The sequence below is a fragment of the Leptodactylus fuscus genome, chromosome 4, assembly GCF_031893055.1.
Source record: "Leptodactylus fuscus isolate aLepFus1 chromosome 4, aLepFus1.hap2, whole genome shotgun sequence".
Taxonomy (NCBI): Eukaryota; Metazoa; Chordata; class Amphibia; order Anura; family Leptodactylidae; genus Leptodactylus; species Leptodactylus fuscus.
Genome location: NC_134268.1, coordinates 162,360,592 through 162,379,079, shown reverse-complemented (window position 1 = coordinate 162,379,079; position 18,488 = coordinate 162,360,592). Strand labels below are relative to the sequence as shown.

The window sequence follows — 18,488 nt, the reverse complement described above, 5'->3', positions numbered from 1 at the left end:
CTCACTGCCCAAAACCCAGTGGTACATCCCTTTCCTTTGGCTACTAATTGGCCTCAGCAGTCACGCACTGAATTTTGGATTATAATAAAACGATCATCTTCCTAAGGTTTGGATGAGCGCTGGTCTCCTTTGAATTTACAAGTAGTTTGGAATAGGTCTTGGAGTTCGTCTTCCTTGACGGTGGTTATCCAGCAGATATGTATATCTGCTTCAACTTACACAACCGGCTATAACAAGGTGGTTATGACTTTTCTCACAACAACAAAAGGTGAGAGTTCACCTATTATTGAAATACACCAGTGGTTTTTGCTGTAGTGGACTTAATGTGTTACAGTACTGTGATACAGTATTAAGCTATGCGCTGCTCGTGATGTCTCTTTCTTTTATTTAAGTTGCAAACACTTTGCATGCCACTGTTCCTAATGGCCATGGAATCCAAGGTGTTAAACAGCAGCAATGAGTGTTATTACTATCCTGCTCTCAATTACAGCCAGGGTCCCATTGCGTTGGCATGAGCACTGCTTCTGAGCCTGCGCAATCACCATCGTGTACATATATGTTTTTGGGCTGCACTAATTAACCCCATAACAAAACATTACATTCTATTACATCATGGTGTCGCTAAAGTATCTGATGGGTGACAGCAATATTATACAGCCAGCACCCACCATTCATTGTCACAATTGGTACCTCCACAAAGACAGTATATAACAATGTAATAGCTGCCTACCCAGAAATCCATGACTCAGTGCTATATCTACTTAGAATATGAAGATTCAGTGTTGTCATCTGCAGATCAGGCCTTCAGTTACTGAGGAATAACTTGAATAAACACATGGAGCTTCTTGGCAAGCAAAAATAATTATTCATTAGGGAGTCTGTAAATGTCCCTGCTGAGTAATTACAATGGGAGTTGTCCTGTAATATTATATTTAGCTGAGATCTAGTCTGACAGCTCATTTGATCTGGCACATAATACTTTGAGCAAATAAATTGTGCATCCAAACATTTCACTTACTGGGATGTGTGGTAAAGTTATCGTAACTTCATCTCCTTTCCCAACCTGAAGTTCTCCTTCACAAGATGTATCTATGGATGCTGGCTTAAAATCATCTAGAGAAAAAGAATAAGTGTCAATAAATAAAGGTTGTAAATTCCTTCCACAGAGTATCAATACATCATGTTGTGAGCGGGTGAGAGTAGTGGGTTGAACAAGTACACCTTTCAGAGAAATGTACAACTAAAAGCAATACATGGATGATGTTAGAGATCTACATGAATAACAATTCTCTAAAACTGTTTAATGATCAGACACACCAAGCACAGGCACAATCCTTAAATGGACTGTCCCAGCTCCCTCTATCATCAGCTTTGCCTATTGTCTCTTCTTCACACTTCCTTTATTCTTCAACAAGCTGAGGAGAGGCGGCTTTGAGCATTTGATGAACAGGACACTACGAAGTACCTCAGAAGATATAGACATTGCCTTTACCATGAAAGATTACTTATTATGCTTACTAGTAATCTAATATAAATGAAGTTCAAATAATAGGCACAGGAAATGTATATTAGATCACACAGGCTTTAATAGAAGACTTACACAGACAATGGACTTGCAGTGAACTCAGTGTTATCATAGAGAAAAAATACTGTCTGAGCCTTTATCAGCAAATTACAATTAACTGAACCAATTTTCCTGCCTGCACTGCTGTAGATAAGAGCACTCTAAATGAATCCCTATGACCTGGGAACTATTTGTTCAGCCAATCAGACAACAATCCAAGAAGAACAAAATGGCATCTAAAACATAACCTTTAATAATCAAGGATAAAAAACATGTACAATAAACATTAATAACAACAATGTGCATCCCACCAGGGTCAGGTATTAGAAAAATTACATATACACTCACAGTTCTCCCAAAACAAAGTATGAATATAACAGGACACGGCGCTCCTAGAAGTAAAACCAGTGGGTCTTACCGTGTCCGATGTGAAGAGGCGCCAAATGAGTGCAAAAATGTATGGCTAGGGACCAGCCCAGACTAGGCTGCAGGAATGACACAATAAGGGAGAAAAAGGGTGCGGGCCCACAGTGGGTTCGTCCTGCGGTTGCTTGTGTTCTCCCTTACCCGAAACTATTTTATCTTTAACCATCGAGACTTCCACCAGCTCAGGGGCTGCGGATGGGGAGCCCTTGCGCGCACTGATACCCAAATTTGTTCCTGGGCTGGTGGGAGCACTCGTTAGGTTCGGGTGGGTGGGACTGCTACTGGATGGGCAGGTTCACGTGTGGGCCCATTATATCGTTTGCATCTTTGTCATCTGGGAAGGGTCAAGATTTGATTTGGACTAATTTGTCACCACACTCAATAATAATCACATTGGGTTGTGGTTTACCTCAGAAGTGGATTACAGTGTGTTGCCTTTCTTGGATTTGAAAATCTTCAGGTCTGCGGCTGGTGACTTACAAACCACCATTTTTCGTAAATCCAATTATGGTGGGAGAGTCACCACCCTCAGCCCCTGAAGAAGGGCATCCCTAAGGGACTGTAACTTAGGTTGAGGCGTAACTGTACTACTCTGGAGGAGTTTAAGACAAAAGCCGACAACCTGAGGTCACGTTTCCAGGCCAGGGGTTATCCCGACTATGTTTTACGTTCAGCAAATCAAGCCGCTTTCCAAAGTGACCGCAGCCAGTTGTTGGTCCCTAAAATTGAGGTACCCTCAGACAATCAGATCAGATTGATTGCCACATTTGATGGTGCGTCCACGTCGGCGCGTTACATTGTCAACAAGCACTGGGCCATTTTGTTGATGGATCCAGATGTTGCACCCATAGCAGGGCCAAAACCAAAGAATACGTACCGGCGTGACCGCAACATTCACTGCGTTGAGCCCGCTGCTACCTCTACTTGGCTTCCATCTAAACCTATGGGATGCTTTTGTTGCAGTGGATGTGTGGCTTGTACACATATAATTACTTGTAAGAAGTTTACCAGTCAGGTGACTGGTAAGACCTTTGATATCCCATCGTTTATAAATTATCATACTAAAGGGGTCATATACAGGGCCACTTGTGGTTGCGGACTTGAGTATATCGGTAAGATGATTCGTGAATTCAGGAGGAGAGTGGGTGAACATTTGAATGGTCGTGATACTCCTTTGGCACAACATGTGCGTACTGTACATTTGGGAGATGTGTCTTCTGTCAATTCTGTTGGAATTGATGTAGTCAAGCCTCCTGTATGTGAAGGGGACTGGGACAGACTGGTGACACAAGTGGAGACCAGATAGATTTTCCAATTACGGACCATGAGTCTATCTGGTCTAAATGAAAGCTGTCAGATCGGGTCTGGCCGTGAACGCCGGTGAGCGTTTTATGCTCTCCGCCGCAAAAGCGTTTTTTTAAAACTGGACACAGAGTACTGTATGTCCGACTTTGTGTCCGATTAAAAAAAAACAATTTTGCGGCAGACAGCAGAAAACGCTCACCGGCGGACATGTTTCAAACCCATTCAAATGAATGGGTATAAAAGAGTCCTGCAGGTTTCCATCTCCCGCTCAGTTTTGTGCAGCAAACGTAAACCTGCATGAACGGAGACCGGGCGCAGATGTGAACGAGCTCTTAAGCGTATTCCGTACTTTTGTATGCCTTAAACAAGGAGCGGTGGTTTATCCCCTCACTTAATCTCTTTATCTGACCTGTCTCCTATTGACTGATAACAGTGGTGACTGGTAGTGAGTTGTGTGTATTGGTTTTACTCTCTATTATACACAAGTTGGCTAAAAATGTGTTTGTGACACATTATGCCTATTCCCCTGATGAGTTGGGTGTAATTGAATGTACACTAACGAAACATGCATGACAGGTGGTGCATAGTACATGTTTTTTATCCTTTATTATTAAAGGTTATGTATAAGATGCCATTTTGTTCTTCTTGGATTGCTGTAGAAAGAAGCAAGAAAACTCTGCCGCCCAGAGAGCAATAACTAATCCCTTCAACTTGTTATCACATTAGAGGAAGGGGACCAAGGAAACACTGCATAAACAATGGGAGGGATAATCTAACATAGCAGGCAAATGAAGCAATGTTGCTAAAGCAATGCATGTAGGAAAACTCTTGAATTTACATAAGCTAGCAGTATAGATAGGATCCTTGAAATGGGAACCCCCCTCTAAGGGCCCTTTCACACGGAGTATACGCTGGCTGATTCTGAACGTGTAAACGTTCTGAATCAGCAGCGTTTAAAACAGATCCCATTGATTTCTATGGGAGCCGGCAAACGTGCGCTCCCAATAGAAATGAATGGGCTGCTTTTTTTCCATTCATTCTCCGTGTGAAGGGGCCCTTAGACTCTATTCTCTGGTGAGTGATGCCCGTGATCACTGAAAAAAAGTATGTTTTTCTTTTTGACAGCTCAGAAACATGGCTCTGTTTTCACTGACCCGACTTCCCCATTGTGAAAAAAAAACGAATGTCACACTGGTGCCAACTCGCCTGTGAAAAAAGCAGGGCCCCGAATCAGCGTGGGCGTTTTACGGCTGGGTTCACATCCCAAAGGCCGCTGAAAGTTGGTGGAGAGAAAAGTCCCGCAGCTCCTGCATTACAGTCAATAGGGTCCGCCGGTGTCCATGTGTAACCGCTGAAACAGCAGTCTGGTGTCAGTGTCAACCTAGTGTAGTATAGCATTATAGGGGTTGTTTAGGATTGTAAGAAACATTTGATAAAAAAAAAACCCAAACAAACAAACAGTATTTAGCATTAACCACATCTAAAAAAATAATTAAAAATAGCTGCATATGTTCTAAACTAATAAAATAAACAGTACTCACCTCTTATTGCTACTGGCAATACAGCACAACTGCTCCCACCCTCCTCCTAGTATTTGTTCACAGACGGCCATTATCTGACTGCTGCAGCCATTCAAATCCCGCGCGTGCGCAGTAGTGCTCCCTCCGGAGCGCTACTGTGCACGCTCCAGGGCCATTTTTGTAGTAGTTCCCCTTAGAACTATGCGAGCGTACTGCGCATTAAAATAAAATTAGCGGTGCCTAGGGCTCATACAGCATAATTTTGATGATAAAGCCCCTTTAAAGTCCCTAATTTTCAACAGTCCTGGCAAATTTGTCATACCCCATTCAGAAAAGGTGTTGTGGCATACAAAGCACCATCTCAAAGTTGACCTGGATAGTTTAGGGACCAGTCCAGGTAGTCTGGGGGTGTTGTCAAGGGTGAAAATGGAGGTGGGATCGCCACAAAAGTTGACCTGAATGCTCCATATGAATGTAGTGGTGACGCACATGTAGTCAAGTCAACTAACCTGGATTTCCAGGTAGCCTCCCACTTTTCAGGCCCCCTCACCCAATCATCATGGTAATATACACGTTCATCTGGCTGCCAGTTCTTATATGCACACAGACACATTGGGTAGCCCCAAGTACAAAAATAGCCAAACTACAAATGTAGCGGGGGAAAAAAATGAAATTGGCCGATCCACTGTTTTCTCATAGTTTCACCTTGTAACAAATTTTAATAAAAGGCAGTCAGACATTCCCTAAACTGTCCCGTGAAAAAGGCATCTGATACAGCCCTGTATTCACAAATAGAAAAAATATTATGGGTGTTCTGATATGGTGACTCCATACTTTTAGTATTGCTATGATTGTGATGGCCTGCAGAATCTAGCTAACATGTCATTTTGGCTGAACAGGGAACCCCATAAAAACAAAAGCTATAAGAAAATGTCGCAAAGGCACTCCTCCCACTCCAAATATCCCTGCAGCTTCCCAATATGTCATACAGAATATTAAATGGTACACCTATGAAGTAAGATCTGTCCAACACAAAGTGAGACCGCAAACAGCTCTGTAAATAGAATAAATATATAACTTTTGGAAGACGGGGGTAACAAACAAACATCAAAAAATGGCTTTGGAAGGAAGGGGTTAAACATATTGATCAAATGCAGTGTGCTCTTAGCTATAGAGACATTGGCTCACGGCAGGTATAAGGTCACAGGGCCATTGTGACTGGCACTACACTTGGCACCCAGTTGCTTCATACATTGTGCACTGTTCAGTAACAACTACAAGCATTGTTTTATACTTAAAGGGATCATATCATTTAAACTAATTTTTTTCTGCCTATCGTGTAGGAATCGCCTTAAGAAAGGCTATTCTTCTCCTACCTTTAGATGTCTTCTCTGTGCCGCCGTTTCGTAGAAATCACGATTTTCTTCGGTATGCAAATGAGTTCTCTTGCAGTACTGGGGGCGGGCCCCAGTGCTCAAACAGCACTGGGGGCGTCCCCAATGCTGCGAGAGAAATCTCCAGCTCCGCCTCCATCTTCTTCAGGAATGGGTCTTCTTCGCGTCTTCCTCCGGGGGTCGGCTTCAAACTTCTAGGCCTCGGCAGCCGACTGTGCATGCCCACAGCTCACAAGAAAATGTCTGCTAGCACAGTATTGTAAGCGGTCATTTTCTTGCGGTCGGCAGGCATGCGCAGTCGGCTTTGCCCTAGAAGTTTGACCCCCAGCGCTGGAAGAAGACCCGTTCCTGAAGAAGATGGAGGCGGCGCTGGAGAGTTCTGTCGCAGCATTGGGGACGCCCCCAGTGTTGTTTGAGCTTTGGGGCCCACCCCCCAGTACTGCGAGAGAACCATTTGCATACCGACAAAAACCGGATTATATACCGAACGGCGCGGAGAAGACATCTAAAGGGAGGAGACGACTAGCCTTTCTTAAGGCTATTCCTACGTGTTAGGCAGGAAAAATTGAATATAAATGATAGGATCCCTTTATACACTACACCCAGAGCAGGACCTCTTCATGGGGATTACTCTGCCTGACACTACTGGCACCTACTGAAAAGGCCACAATACCTCAGTGACAGAATGACATCAGCAACATGACATAGCTGGTGGTCAACAATAAACAAAGATGACGTCAGTGGGAAAGGCAGCGAATGATTGGCAGAAGACATGTGACGTCACTACCCGGTACTCACAGCGCACAGTGTGGAAGGAGGAGCGCGGCCTCTTCTCGAAGCTTTCTCCTAATCTCAGGCCGTGTTCCTCCCGGTCCAGAGGCGGTGGGGGTGGCGTCCCGTTCATTTCTTCAGGCTTAGTGCGTTACGCAAGCGATGTTGGTTATCACATAAACAAACCGGTAAGTGCGTCTTCCTCGATTGTCCTGGTTGCGCAGGCGCAGGACTGTCCGGAGTGCAGGGTTCCCTACCTGAAGGCAACAACGTAGATAGTGACGCGCTGAACCGTGTCATAGAGTCCATCCTACTGTACAGAGTGTCAGCGTGCTGCAGCCATAACATTCCGGAGAAACCTCACCATACTTTGTGTAGTTCCAGAACACAGCTAATCTCTAGGACCTTCTGTAAGGAATGACATTCAGTGTTACTATGTGAGATAAGGAATGTAAGTTATACATGGCATACACTGGGGAGCCATTCCTCACTGGGTTACATGTGCTCAGGTAAACAGGGCAGAGATTATTCTGGAGGCGGTGAAAAAAATGCAGCAAAATGGCTCTTTTTTTCTGCACTGTTTTTCACGGAGTTTTTGCTGTGCTATTACCTGTGTTTTTCCCCCTATTAAATATATTGGCAGAAATGCTTGCAATTATGCAGATAAAATGAACGTCCTGCAATGTGTATTAAAGGTTAAAGGGATTGTCCATGAATTACAGCACTTGGGTAGGAGTTCAGGGAATTATACTCCCTTGTCCTGGAAGTCCTTCCACACGTTCCTCAGTCAGTAACCTCAGCAGTCACAGGAAGGGAACCGGTGACATCACTTACATATGTACAGTGGCGTAACGAGGAATGGCGGGGCTCCGTGTTAAACTTTTAACATGGCCCCTTCCCAATCAACGCCACTGCAGTCCTCGGTGGTGTCTGCCATCTTCAATGACGTCCACGCGTCACATGACCCGGAACGCAGGCCCCGGCCATGTAACGTCAGAGATGTCACACAACTATGCCCACAGCTTGTCTGGAGTGTGAAGAGGTAAGTAACACTGTTTTTTATGTTCCCTTACCTCTACCTGGTCTCCGATTATTATACTCAGGGGTCTGAAAAGACCCCCAAGTATAATAATAGTGATTGTGGGGCCCGCGGCATCACTTACCGATCCCAGCCCCTGCCAAGATCGGTAGGCAAATAGGGCCCGTTACCGGCTGGAGTAACTCCAATTAAAAATCCAAGGTAACAGCCAATTAAGAAAAAAAAAATGCACCAGTAGCGGCTGTTGCCAGGCCCCAAATTTGGTACAGAGATACTTCAGGTATCTGGGAAGGTTTAAGACAAGACTCCAACTCGCTCGGACATACCATTGCTGAGATACAGCATTCCAAACATAATGCCCCCCCCTTTAGCTAATACAAACCTGCAAGTCTTTCACTCATATTCCAACTACAATACACACGGTCACTCCACATGCACAATCCAACACTGATATCCAAACTGAGATACACGCATCAGAGGATTAGATACACAGATCAGCACACAGTGTCACACGCCAGAGGATTAGATACGCGCATCTGCTCACAGTCCCACACACCAGAGGATTAAAGAGGACCTTTCACCATTTTGCCCACAGGCAGTTCTATATACTGCCGGAAAGCTGACAGTGCGCTGAGTTCAGCGCACTGTCGGCTTTCCCGATCTGTGCCCGGTGTGAAGAGCTTACGGTCCGGTACCGTAGCTCTTCTATGGTCAGAAGGGCGTTTCTGACAGTTAGCCAGAGACGTCCTTCTTCACAGCACAGCCAATCGCGCTGTGCTGTGAGAGCCGGGAGGAACGCCCCCCTCCCTCCCTGATAATGCTCGTTTATGGACGAGTACTGCGAGCAGAGGGAGGGGGCGTTCCTCCCGGCTCTCACAGTACAGCGCGATTGGCTGTGCTGTGAAGAAGGACGTCTCTGGCTAACTGTCAGAAACGCCCTTCTGACCATAGAAGAGCTACGGTACCGGACCGTAAGCTCTTCACACCGGGCCCACATCGGGAAAGCCGACAGTGCGCTGAACTCAGCGCACTGTCAGCTTTCCGGCAGTATATAGAACTGCCTGTGGGCAAAATGGTGAAAGGTCCTCTTTAAATACGCGCTTCTGCACACAGTTCCACCCACTGAAGGATTAGATACGTGCGTCTTCACGTAGTTCCACATGCCGAAGGATTAGATACGCGCATCTGCACACAGTCCCACACACCAGAGGATTAAATACGCGCTTCTGCACACTGTTCCACCCACTGAAGGATTAGATACGTGCGTCTGCACACAGTTCCACATGCCGAAGGATTAGATACGCACGTCTGCACACAGTTTCACTTTCCGCGCCGCCGTTCCGTAGAAACCCTGGTTTTCGTTGGTATGCAAATGAGATCTCTCGCAGCACTGGGGGCGGGCTCCAGCGCTCAAACAGCACTGGGGGCGTCCCCAATGCTGCGAGAGAACTCTCCAGTGCCGCCTCCATCTACTTCAGGAACGGGCTCTCTTTGCGTCTTCTTCCGGCGGTGGCTTTAAACGTCTAGGCCTCGGGCAGCCGACTGCGCATGCCCGCTGGCCACAATAAAATGGCCGCTTACACAGTATTCTAAGCGGCCATTTTCTTGTGGCCGGCAGGCATGTGAAGGCGGCTTTGCTCTAGGCCCGAGGCCTAGAAGTTTGAAGCCACCGCCAGAAGAAGACGCGTCAAGACCCCGTTCCTAATGAAGATGAAGGCTGGAGAGTTCTCTTGCAGCATTGGGGACGCCCCCAGTGCTGTTTGAGCGCTGGGGCCCACCCCCAGTGCTGTGAGAGAACTCATTTGCATGCCGACGAAAACTGGGATTTCTACAGAACGGCGGCGCGGAGAAGACATCTAAAGGTAGGAGAAGAATACCTTTTCTTAAGGCTATTCCTACGTGTTGGGGACACAAATTTTAGTTTTAATGATAGGATCCCTTTAAATTCCTACGTATGAATACTTAGCCTTGTGTTGACTTATGAATTGGGCTTTCCATTTTTGTACTCAGCCAGAAAAACAGGATGCAACCAGAGATGTATTTGTCACATAGTGGACATCAACACTGCCCCACGGACTCCACTGACTATAATGTAGCCTGTTGGGTTGCTGCCATGTTGTTTGTGATTTCATTGGGCATGCTGTGCTATTTTATGTGGTATTGTGGAATCTTGTAGATTATTGCACATATGTATATAGTCTATGACATTTTAATGTAAAGGGCTCTTCCGGTAGTTACAAATTACACAAGGTAATGCAATTTTTGGAGAGGGGTAAATGTTAATGTATTATAAAGTAATTGTATCTTCCTATTTTTCATAACTTCACTATTCAAGACTCATAAAAAAAAAACAAAAAAAAACTTGCAAGTCTTCAGTAGGTGATACCTTTTTTTAATGGCTAACTCATAATGATGACAGAATATAACGTTTCGAAGCTTCCTCTGGCTTCTTCTTCAGATATATCTGAAGAAGAAGCCAGAGGAAGCTTCGAAACATCATATTCTGTCATCATTATGACTTAGCCATTAAAAAAGGTATCACCTACTGAAGACTTGCAAGTTTTTTTTTTTTATATTTCATAACCACTGGCTAACACGGTACAAAAACAATCATTTTCCTTATTCAAGACTTATGAACATTTCTCTTGTTAACTTTCCACTAGAACGAAGTAACATGGACCCCTGTACTATGGACGAAGAGAAGTCAGTGAAGGATACTGAATCTGCTTGTGGGACATTTTCCTCTTCAGAGGTTCCCTTTCAGAAAAAGGTTGACAAGCTAGAACTTCCAGACACTTCTGTCCATAACGAGGTTATACTGGTATCTGAATTCAAGCAACTCAAGCTAGAAAAAGAAGCACAGAAAAACTGGGACCTTTTCTACAAGAGAAATAGTACAAATTTCTTCAAGGACAGGCATTGGACAACCAGGGAGTTTGAGGAACTTAAAGCATGCAGAGAGGTAGGGCTTTGTCTCTCAGTACCATATAGTTATGTCACCTTTTTATTTATTTCTTTGAATCTCTTAGGGCTTCTTAGGAATGATTCGTGCAGGCAGTGCGCGACAAGCACATGGACCTCATTATAGTCTATGGGGTTCATGCACTTTGACAGCACAGCGCTTGCAATTGTGATCGTATTCCGTCCGGGGGTCTCCATATGGACTCTCCCCAGATGGAATACATACACTAGTGTGAACCAACCCTTAGTCTATAGAGGATTGTGCATACACAACCATTCAAGTGGGGCATGAGATTACCATTTTTATAAGTGGGGTTCCCAGCAGTTAGACATCGGGCAGTTCAGACTATTCAATGGATAGATGATGAGTTATCATTCCAGGACAACCAAGAAGCTACTAACCATACCCCATTTTCTGCTTTTCAGTTTGACAACCAAAGGCTGATTATGCTAGAAGCTGGCTGTGGTGTAGGCAACTGTTTATTTCCACTGTTAGAAGATGACCCTCATCTTTTTGTATACGCTTGTGACTTTTCTCCTAGAGCCATACAATTTGTCAAGGTTTGTATTGCTTTATACGTTACCATTTTTAAGTTATTCCACAAGTTTGTAAATTGGGTTGAGAAGTCAGTTCTTATCTGACATATGTAGTCTTTTATGGCTCATGTACCGTATTTTTCGGACTATAAGACGCACTTTTTTTCCTCCCAATATGGGAGGAAAATGTGTGTGCGTCTTATAGTCCGAAAGCAGCGTGTGCAGCGTCTGTGTCCTGTCTATGAGAATCAAAAGGAGAGCAGCACGGTGCCTGCCCCGCCCCTCCTTCCCTGTCTGTGTCGTGTCATTGCAGGAGCGAGATATGAGAGGCAGAGAAGTAGGGGCAGGCCAGACAGGTGAAGGAAGTGTGGTTTCAAGCTTGCCGAGAAAACCACGCCTCCTTCTCCTGTCTGGCCCGCCCCTCCTTCACTGCCTCTCAGATCTGGCTCCTGCAATGAAGCCACACAGACAGGGAAGGAGGGGCGGGCCAAACGGGAGGAGGAGGCGTGGTTTTCTCGGCAAGCTTGAAACCACGCCTCCTTCACCCGTCTGGCCCGCCCCTACTTCCCTGCCTGTGTGGCTTCATTGCAGGAGCAAGATCTGAGAGGCAGTGAAGGAGGGACGAGCCAGACAGGTGAAGGAGGCGTGTTTTCAAGTTTGCTTAGAAAACCACACCTCCTTCACCCGTTTGGCCCGCCCCTTTTTCTCTTCTTCCATAGCTTCACTGCAGGGTGTCTCTTTCCATCCATGGTTTTCTTCAGCGGCAGTAGCGCGGCAATCCGCAGGCCCCGGCAGCTAAGACAGTCCCCGGCAGCTAAGACAGTCCCCGGCATCTGCTGTAATACACCGGCGGATGCCGGGGAGTGTCTTAGCTGCCGGGGCCTGCAGTATTGTCACACTCCTGCCGCTGAAGAAAACCAGCGGTGGCAGTAGCGCGGCCATGCTGCAAACCCACATTCAGACTATAAGACGCACCCTCATTTTCCTCCGAAATTTGGGGGAAAAAATGTGCGTCTTATAGTCCGAAAAATACGGTATATATGTTCAAATCACCCCCATATCCCTAGAATACATATAAAACAAAAACATTACTGTTGAAACACATACACATTTGGTATCCCTGTGTCCGAAAGCCCCCGGTTCTATTTACATTGGTGAAATATTATATTATTAGGTTATTAAATATTTCACCAATTTTTTTTGCTTAATTTTTTTTTTCCCTATTTTCCTCCTCTAAAACCTTAGTGCGTCTTATGGTCCGGAAAATACGGTACATGACTAAACTGTGTGCACAAGCCGGGCTTGACGAAACATTGCTTCTGGGAAATCACATGTGTCACATGAAATGAGAAGTTTTAATGTATAAATCTGTTTTAAAAAATCTGAATAATATTGGAGATGCAAGAAGGTACAGTTTTTCTCCTTTGCAGATTTTAATGACCACTGATCTGCAATTCTGTGGATTCTGTATTTCTCTTCACAGCAAAATTCATGTTACAATCCAGAGACCTGTAAAGCTTTCCAGTGTGATCTGACCAAAGATGATCTGACAGATAATATTCCTGCAGACAGTGTGGATGTTGCAACATTAATCTTTGTCCTCTCTGCTATCCATCCAGACAAAATGCACCTTGCCATAGAAAATATTTACAAGGTAACTTGCTTGAGTAGCTATGCGTTATGCCACGTATGTTTTTTCTCTGTGACAAATTGTGACAAATTGCTCTTCTCTGGGCCTGTTTTTTTGTCTTTACCTAGCAGCAAGAAAAGTTTGTTCATCTTTTATTATGTGAGTGTTGTGTTGATTTGTCGGTCACAGACACATTCAGTAGCTGCGTCTATGCTCCCCCATATTTCTTCTGAGTGCACTCACATGAAAATGCCCCTCTTGCATTACTAAGACTAAGCTGATGCAACCAGTCTCACAGATGTTCCTATGTGAAGGATGCTGTTCACTACAAAATATGATTGCACCAATAAAGTAGACTCTTATTATAAGTGCACTCATCTTATTTTTGATAACATAGACAATGCTATTGCTAAAATTGTATTGTTGTAGGCAGTGTAACACATTTTCTTTTATCCAAGCAGCTTAGCTTATTCTGTGTAGGTCAAAGCCAGTTGAAGCAATCTTTTGAAGGAAAAACAAAACAAAAGGCTCTTCACACTTGTATAGAGTTGGTTAAGGATTTTCGCATGGGTGGATATAGGGCAGAATTACTATTGAAAATGCAGCACAATTCAATTTCTGCCAAAAAAGCTAAAAGCTTTGCAACATTTTTTTCTCATACTTTCTGAGTCTTGCTCGTCAAGGCAGCGTGGCTTATTAGTAAAGGAATGGCACTTATCAGTAAAGAGGAAAGGGTTAAGATGCACAACTATTTTAACAATTTTTTTTTCCAGAAACTAAGCAACTAATGTAAAGATGTAACAGATTTATCATTCAGCATTAGACACAATGGGGTGCAGTTTAACACTGGTTAGTCTGAGTTTCTTATAGTGAGTGTTGTTCAGTGACAAACCGCACTGATAGGCCCTCCTCCTACATCAGCCGGTTACTTGGGAATATTAAAGGCATAATTCTCTGGCACATACGGTCATTATTTCAGTAAAGTAAGTATTAGTAATCTGAGGGTAGGGTCTCTGTGTGCTTTACATTATGCAATGCTACAACCCACTTGGCTGGTCCCTTGACAAAGCCCTAACGGGCGAAACGCGCGTCGGGTTTGGAAGTGGAGTGGGATATCTGGCCTTAGGGCCTATACGGTCTGTATGCAATTATCTTTATAATCTTTTACCTTTCTATTCTTATGGGCCTCTAGGTTTTCTATTTTGGCAGGTGACTAGCAGCTGTGGTATGTGGCTGTTGCAATTCTAGCATTATATTCTGCCCTTTCTGTGCTGCGGTTGTGATATATCTTCTGCTTATATTTATATACACCTACTATTTCTGGCCTATCATTATGCTATTTATATTTATTTGTTTTGTATTGTGCATACTTACCGTAGTCCCTATCTTCACTCCGATTTACTGGGTATTTCAGTTCCCCCTTTTGTATTTTTGTTATATGTTGTATTGTCATATTTGATTTTTTAATAAAAATTGTTTTCACTTTTGCTTAAAATCTTGTTACCTGGTGGTTTCTATGGTTTTCTGTTTAATCACACCAGAGGTTATACCCATATGTGGTATATTTTTGTATATTTAATGGCTGAAGGGAGTAGGATAAGCAGAACACCAGAATGCTCCAGGTGACTGCGCCAGTGAGCTGATGTATGTCATTGGACTTTTTAGACATTGTCTTTTACAACAGGTTCTCCGTGTGTATGTGGGTGAGTGTGTAGGTGTAACTATCCTGAAATTACACATGCAGTTTTTTGAGCCCAGAACACAGGGGTACAAAGTAGAGCAGAGGTATCAGTCTTTCCTTTATACTTTTCTTACCTTTTTTTTTTCTTCCAGTAATAGCCTTAGCTTAAATAACTGCATTAAAACTGGCCTTAAAAACTGCCTGTGTGATTCCAGCCTATATAAACTTGTTTTCCTCTTTGTTTTATAGGTGATAAAGCCAGGTGGCTGTGTTTTATTCCGTGACTATGGGCTTAATGACCATGCTATGCTACGCTTTAAAACTGGAAACAAACTTGGAGAAAACTTTTATGTCCGGCAAGATGGAACACGGTCTTATTTTTTCACTACAGGTGAATTGTTCACTTTTGGTTTATACAACAGAGTAATTTTTTTTAGCTTTCTTTTACCCCATTGAAAACTAAATAGCACATTGAATGCCAAGTATACCATACATGAGAGTACCATTCACCATTTATAAATTGCTTACACATAAAGCACTCTAGTTTTAAGGGTGCTTTCACATGGAGTTACGCTCCGCTCATTCAGACACGTATACACGTGTCAGAGTGTGAGCGCTTCAAAACAGATCCCATTCACTTCAATGTGTGACGGCTTACGCGCGCTACACATTGAAATCAATGGGAGGCTTTTTAACCCATTGATTTCAATGGGTAGCATTCGTAAGCCAGCACCCATTGAAGTGAATGGGATCTTTTTTGAGCGCTCACACTCTGACACGTGTATACGTGACTCAATGAGCGGAGCGTAAACTCTGTGTGAAAGCACCCTGACACATAAAACACTCCAGTATTACCACAATGTTTCCCTAGCTGAAACTGTTGATTAAGTAACCGAATCCAGTATTCAGCCATATATACCTCTAGTTTTCCACATGTACCTGCCCTTATTATATATTCCTTTTTCTGGAATGCTGCTCAGACACTAGTATCTTGAAGGTCATGCTGTTAATGCCTGAAAGTTGTATATTCTGCCACCAAATCGTTGACAGCGCATCATCAAGTCTATACTGATGCTCAGCGTGTAATCGTCGCCCCAAGTATTTTATAGAAAAACCTTATACATTGTACAATTACAGGCATCCTTCATTGAATCTGCTACAATAAGAGCCATTGGGTTACCCATTTATCTAATATGGAAGCACATCTGTCGGCTTTGCTCATCTTTGTAAGGGCAACATTATCATAGCTACAGATGTACAGTATGTAGAAATACTGCACACATATCCAGTACAAGGTTCTGTGTTTAATCCAGTGATATGGGGTTTAATGACAGCATAAATTGGGTCCAGTTACAAGTCAAAGGTTAGCACATATGCTTATCCAAAGCATAGTATCAAAATGGTATAATCAATGGTAGTAGTTAATACAATACTGGAAAAGTGCAAAGTTTGAAAACGGTGTCAATATCCATATTCCACCACGACTCTGGTACTATATTAGGGAAGGGGCATTCCAGAAGTAGGTATAATGCATTATTGGGCATTAGTACCTGCCCTGTTGCACAAATCCGTTACTTCTGTTTTTGATGGGTGTACTTAAATAAACCAGAAGGATTGTGAGTATGGGGAGTTTGGACTGTGCCTATCAGTAAGTGTGCATTGGACTTTGCTATAAAATACAAAGTTGGTGCTGCATTTTCTGTTCATGAGCACAACACTTATCGAGCATACCCCTGCTTCCGTTTGTCCCTTGGGATACTACTTGACAGGTTGCTATGCATACAGTGGTCAGTCAGTCACTGTTCCATGGAGCAGGAGAGGTGGGATTATTGCTGTGCCCATGAATATAGACTGACGGTATTAGACCTGTATATTCTTTGAGGACTGCTAGCACCCAAATGACACAATATATTTTTATGTTGTTTTGACTATTAGCAGTACAAATCTGTCAAGGACAGAGGAGGACAATGCGACTGCCGTATCCCATTCAGTGTTTTAGTAAAACCGTGTCATGTAAAGGAGGATGGGGGTAGCACACAGCTCTGTCAGACAACGGCTTGATGCAGAGGTTTAGCTCGGGTTTCTGGGAAGGGAGGGGGGCAAACTTATCGGAGTGGGCCCCCACTTACACTTATATTCAAATATTATCACTATATGGTGACCATATATTAGTAGATACCGGCTCTATGCATAGCTCTGCAGAGTGGCTGCAGTGATGATATCACGTTGACAGCGGGTCCCATCAGTGTGACATCACCAATGCAACTGCTCTCTATACTAACAGAGCAGCGGAGGAGATGACCAGCACAGCTCTGGAATGGAAGCCTGCATTGAAAATATCTGATTTCTTCGGCCATGCCACTGCACAGAACATTTTTTGTCTCTGTAAGCCAAAAACAAAGATTAAAGGGATTTTCTGCGTAAAAAATGGGTTTTTTTTAAGTCTTAGTGCTATTAATGGGTTAATAAATGCACCCATGTACCTTAGCGTGTTTTGAATAATTTCTGGGTATCTCTGGGAGCTCCTGGTATCTTCTGCATTTGTGTATATGGTTCAACTTCCTGCTATGTAACTTCCACACTAACCTCTCTCTCCTTCCCATACACCCCCTCCCTGTCTCTCTAGCTATCACGCCCACTACTAGCCCGATCATTCGGATAGGTCATCAATGTCAGAGAGCTGAGAGTCAGACTGTCAGCACCCTGACATTTAACTGGGAGAATTCTGCAGTCTTTTTGTTGTTTTTCTTCATGCTGTCTATCTACACATTGTCCACTGAGTAGAGGCAGCTTCCCCACATACCCTGCACTGCTACTACTAAATAGTTGGCACACTGGTAAATAGACTACTGTACACAATGAAGAGAAAACCGTGTACACCTGAATTGCAAAGCCTCATCAAACTGCTGGTGTTTCCGTAGACAAAATTTACATGCTGCGATTTCCAAAACCGTGTCGTTTTTGGAGATCGTAGCATGTCCGCACCGCAGTTTTTACCGCAAAGTGGGAATGGCATTCACTTGAATCCCATCCACTTTGCCTGTACTGCAAAACGCCGCGATTTTCGTCCTGTGGGGCCCTGGCTAAAGCCCCACATTGCGGAAACGCAGCTTTTTTTGTTGCAGATTTTGTTAGTTTTTTGAGCCAAAGCCAGGACTGGATTGAGCAGAAGGTAGAAGTATAAGGCCTTCCTATATATTTCACATTCCTTTTGTAGCCATTCTTGGCTTCGGCTTAAAAAAAACCTCAACAGAATCTGCAACAACAAAAAAAAGCTGCTTTAACACAATTTGGGAAAATCAAATTTTCCCAAATTGTGGAAAATCAATCTTTCTGGAGAATCTATGATTGATACATAGCGCTCCATAGACTTAAGTAGAAAAACGTCTCACCAGAACTTAATTTCCACTACTGCTATGCAAGGATCTGATATTAAACATAAAAACAAGAAGTAGATTGTTACATAAATGTGTTTAGTCATATTGTTTTTGTTTCCTTTTTTTCAGAATACTTGCAACTTCTTTTCACAAGAGCTGGGTTCAAGGAAGTCTCCAATGAGTACGTGCTGCGAGAGACTGTGAACAAGAAAGAAAGCCTGTGTGTGCCTCGTATTTTTGTTCAGAGCAAATTTTATAAACCTCAATGATTGCTGTTTTTTAC

General features: G+C 43.6%; 2 protein-coding genes across 4 annotated transcripts in view; one reads left to right on the top strand and one right to left on the bottom strand.

The window, feature by feature from the left end:
- EAF1 (ELL associated factor 1) overlaps window positions 1-7,148 on the bottom strand; it is a 20,604-nt gene extending 13,456 nt beyond the window's left edge. The window contains exons 1-2 of the mRNA XM_075271303.1: window positions 7,008-7,148; window positions 1,019-1,113 (exon numbers count right to left, since the gene is read on the bottom strand). Coding sequence (XP_075127404.1) covers window positions 1,019-1,113; window positions 7,008-7,113 — 201 coding nt within the window. The 5' untranslated portion in view covers window positions 7,114-7,148. The remainder of the gene's footprint in view (window positions 1-1,018; window positions 1,114-7,007) is intronic.
- On the top strand, window positions 7,053-18,488 carry METTL6 (methyltransferase 6, tRNA N3-cytidine). Of its 3 annotated transcripts, none has more exons than XM_075271301.1 (6): window positions 7,053-7,168; window positions 10,683-10,981; window positions 11,407-11,541; window positions 13,001-13,171; window positions 15,078-15,219; window positions 18,335-18,488. In XM_075271301.1, exons 2-6 carry the CDS (start codon window positions 10,694-10,696, stop codon window positions 18,472-18,474), a joined length of 876 nt encoding a protein of 291 aa, XP_075127402.1. In that variant the 5' UTR covers window positions 7,053-7,168; window positions 10,683-10,693; the 3' UTR covers window positions 18,475-18,488. The 3 variants fall into 3 exon arrangements, with proteins under 3 accessions (XP_075127402.1, XP_075127403.1, XP_075127401.1); XM_075271302.1 differs by lacking the exon at window positions 7,053-7,168 and adding an exon at window positions 7,391-7,431; XM_075271300.1 differs by lacking the exon at window positions 7,053-7,168 and adding an exon at window positions 7,426-7,489.

What these genes read in the sequence shown, in the direction of transcription:
- METTL6 (XM_075271300.1), top strand. An exon ending in AACTTAAAGCATGCAGAGAG is followed by an intron (nt 10,982 to 11,406) that starts GTAGGGCTTTGT and finishes TCTGCTTTTCAG; the next exon opens with TTTGACAACCAAAGGCTGAT. An exon ending in CCATAGAAAATATTTACAAG is followed by an intron (nt 13,172 to 15,077) that starts GTAACTTGCTTG and finishes TTTGTTTTATAG; the next exon opens with GTGATAAAGCCAGGTGGCTG.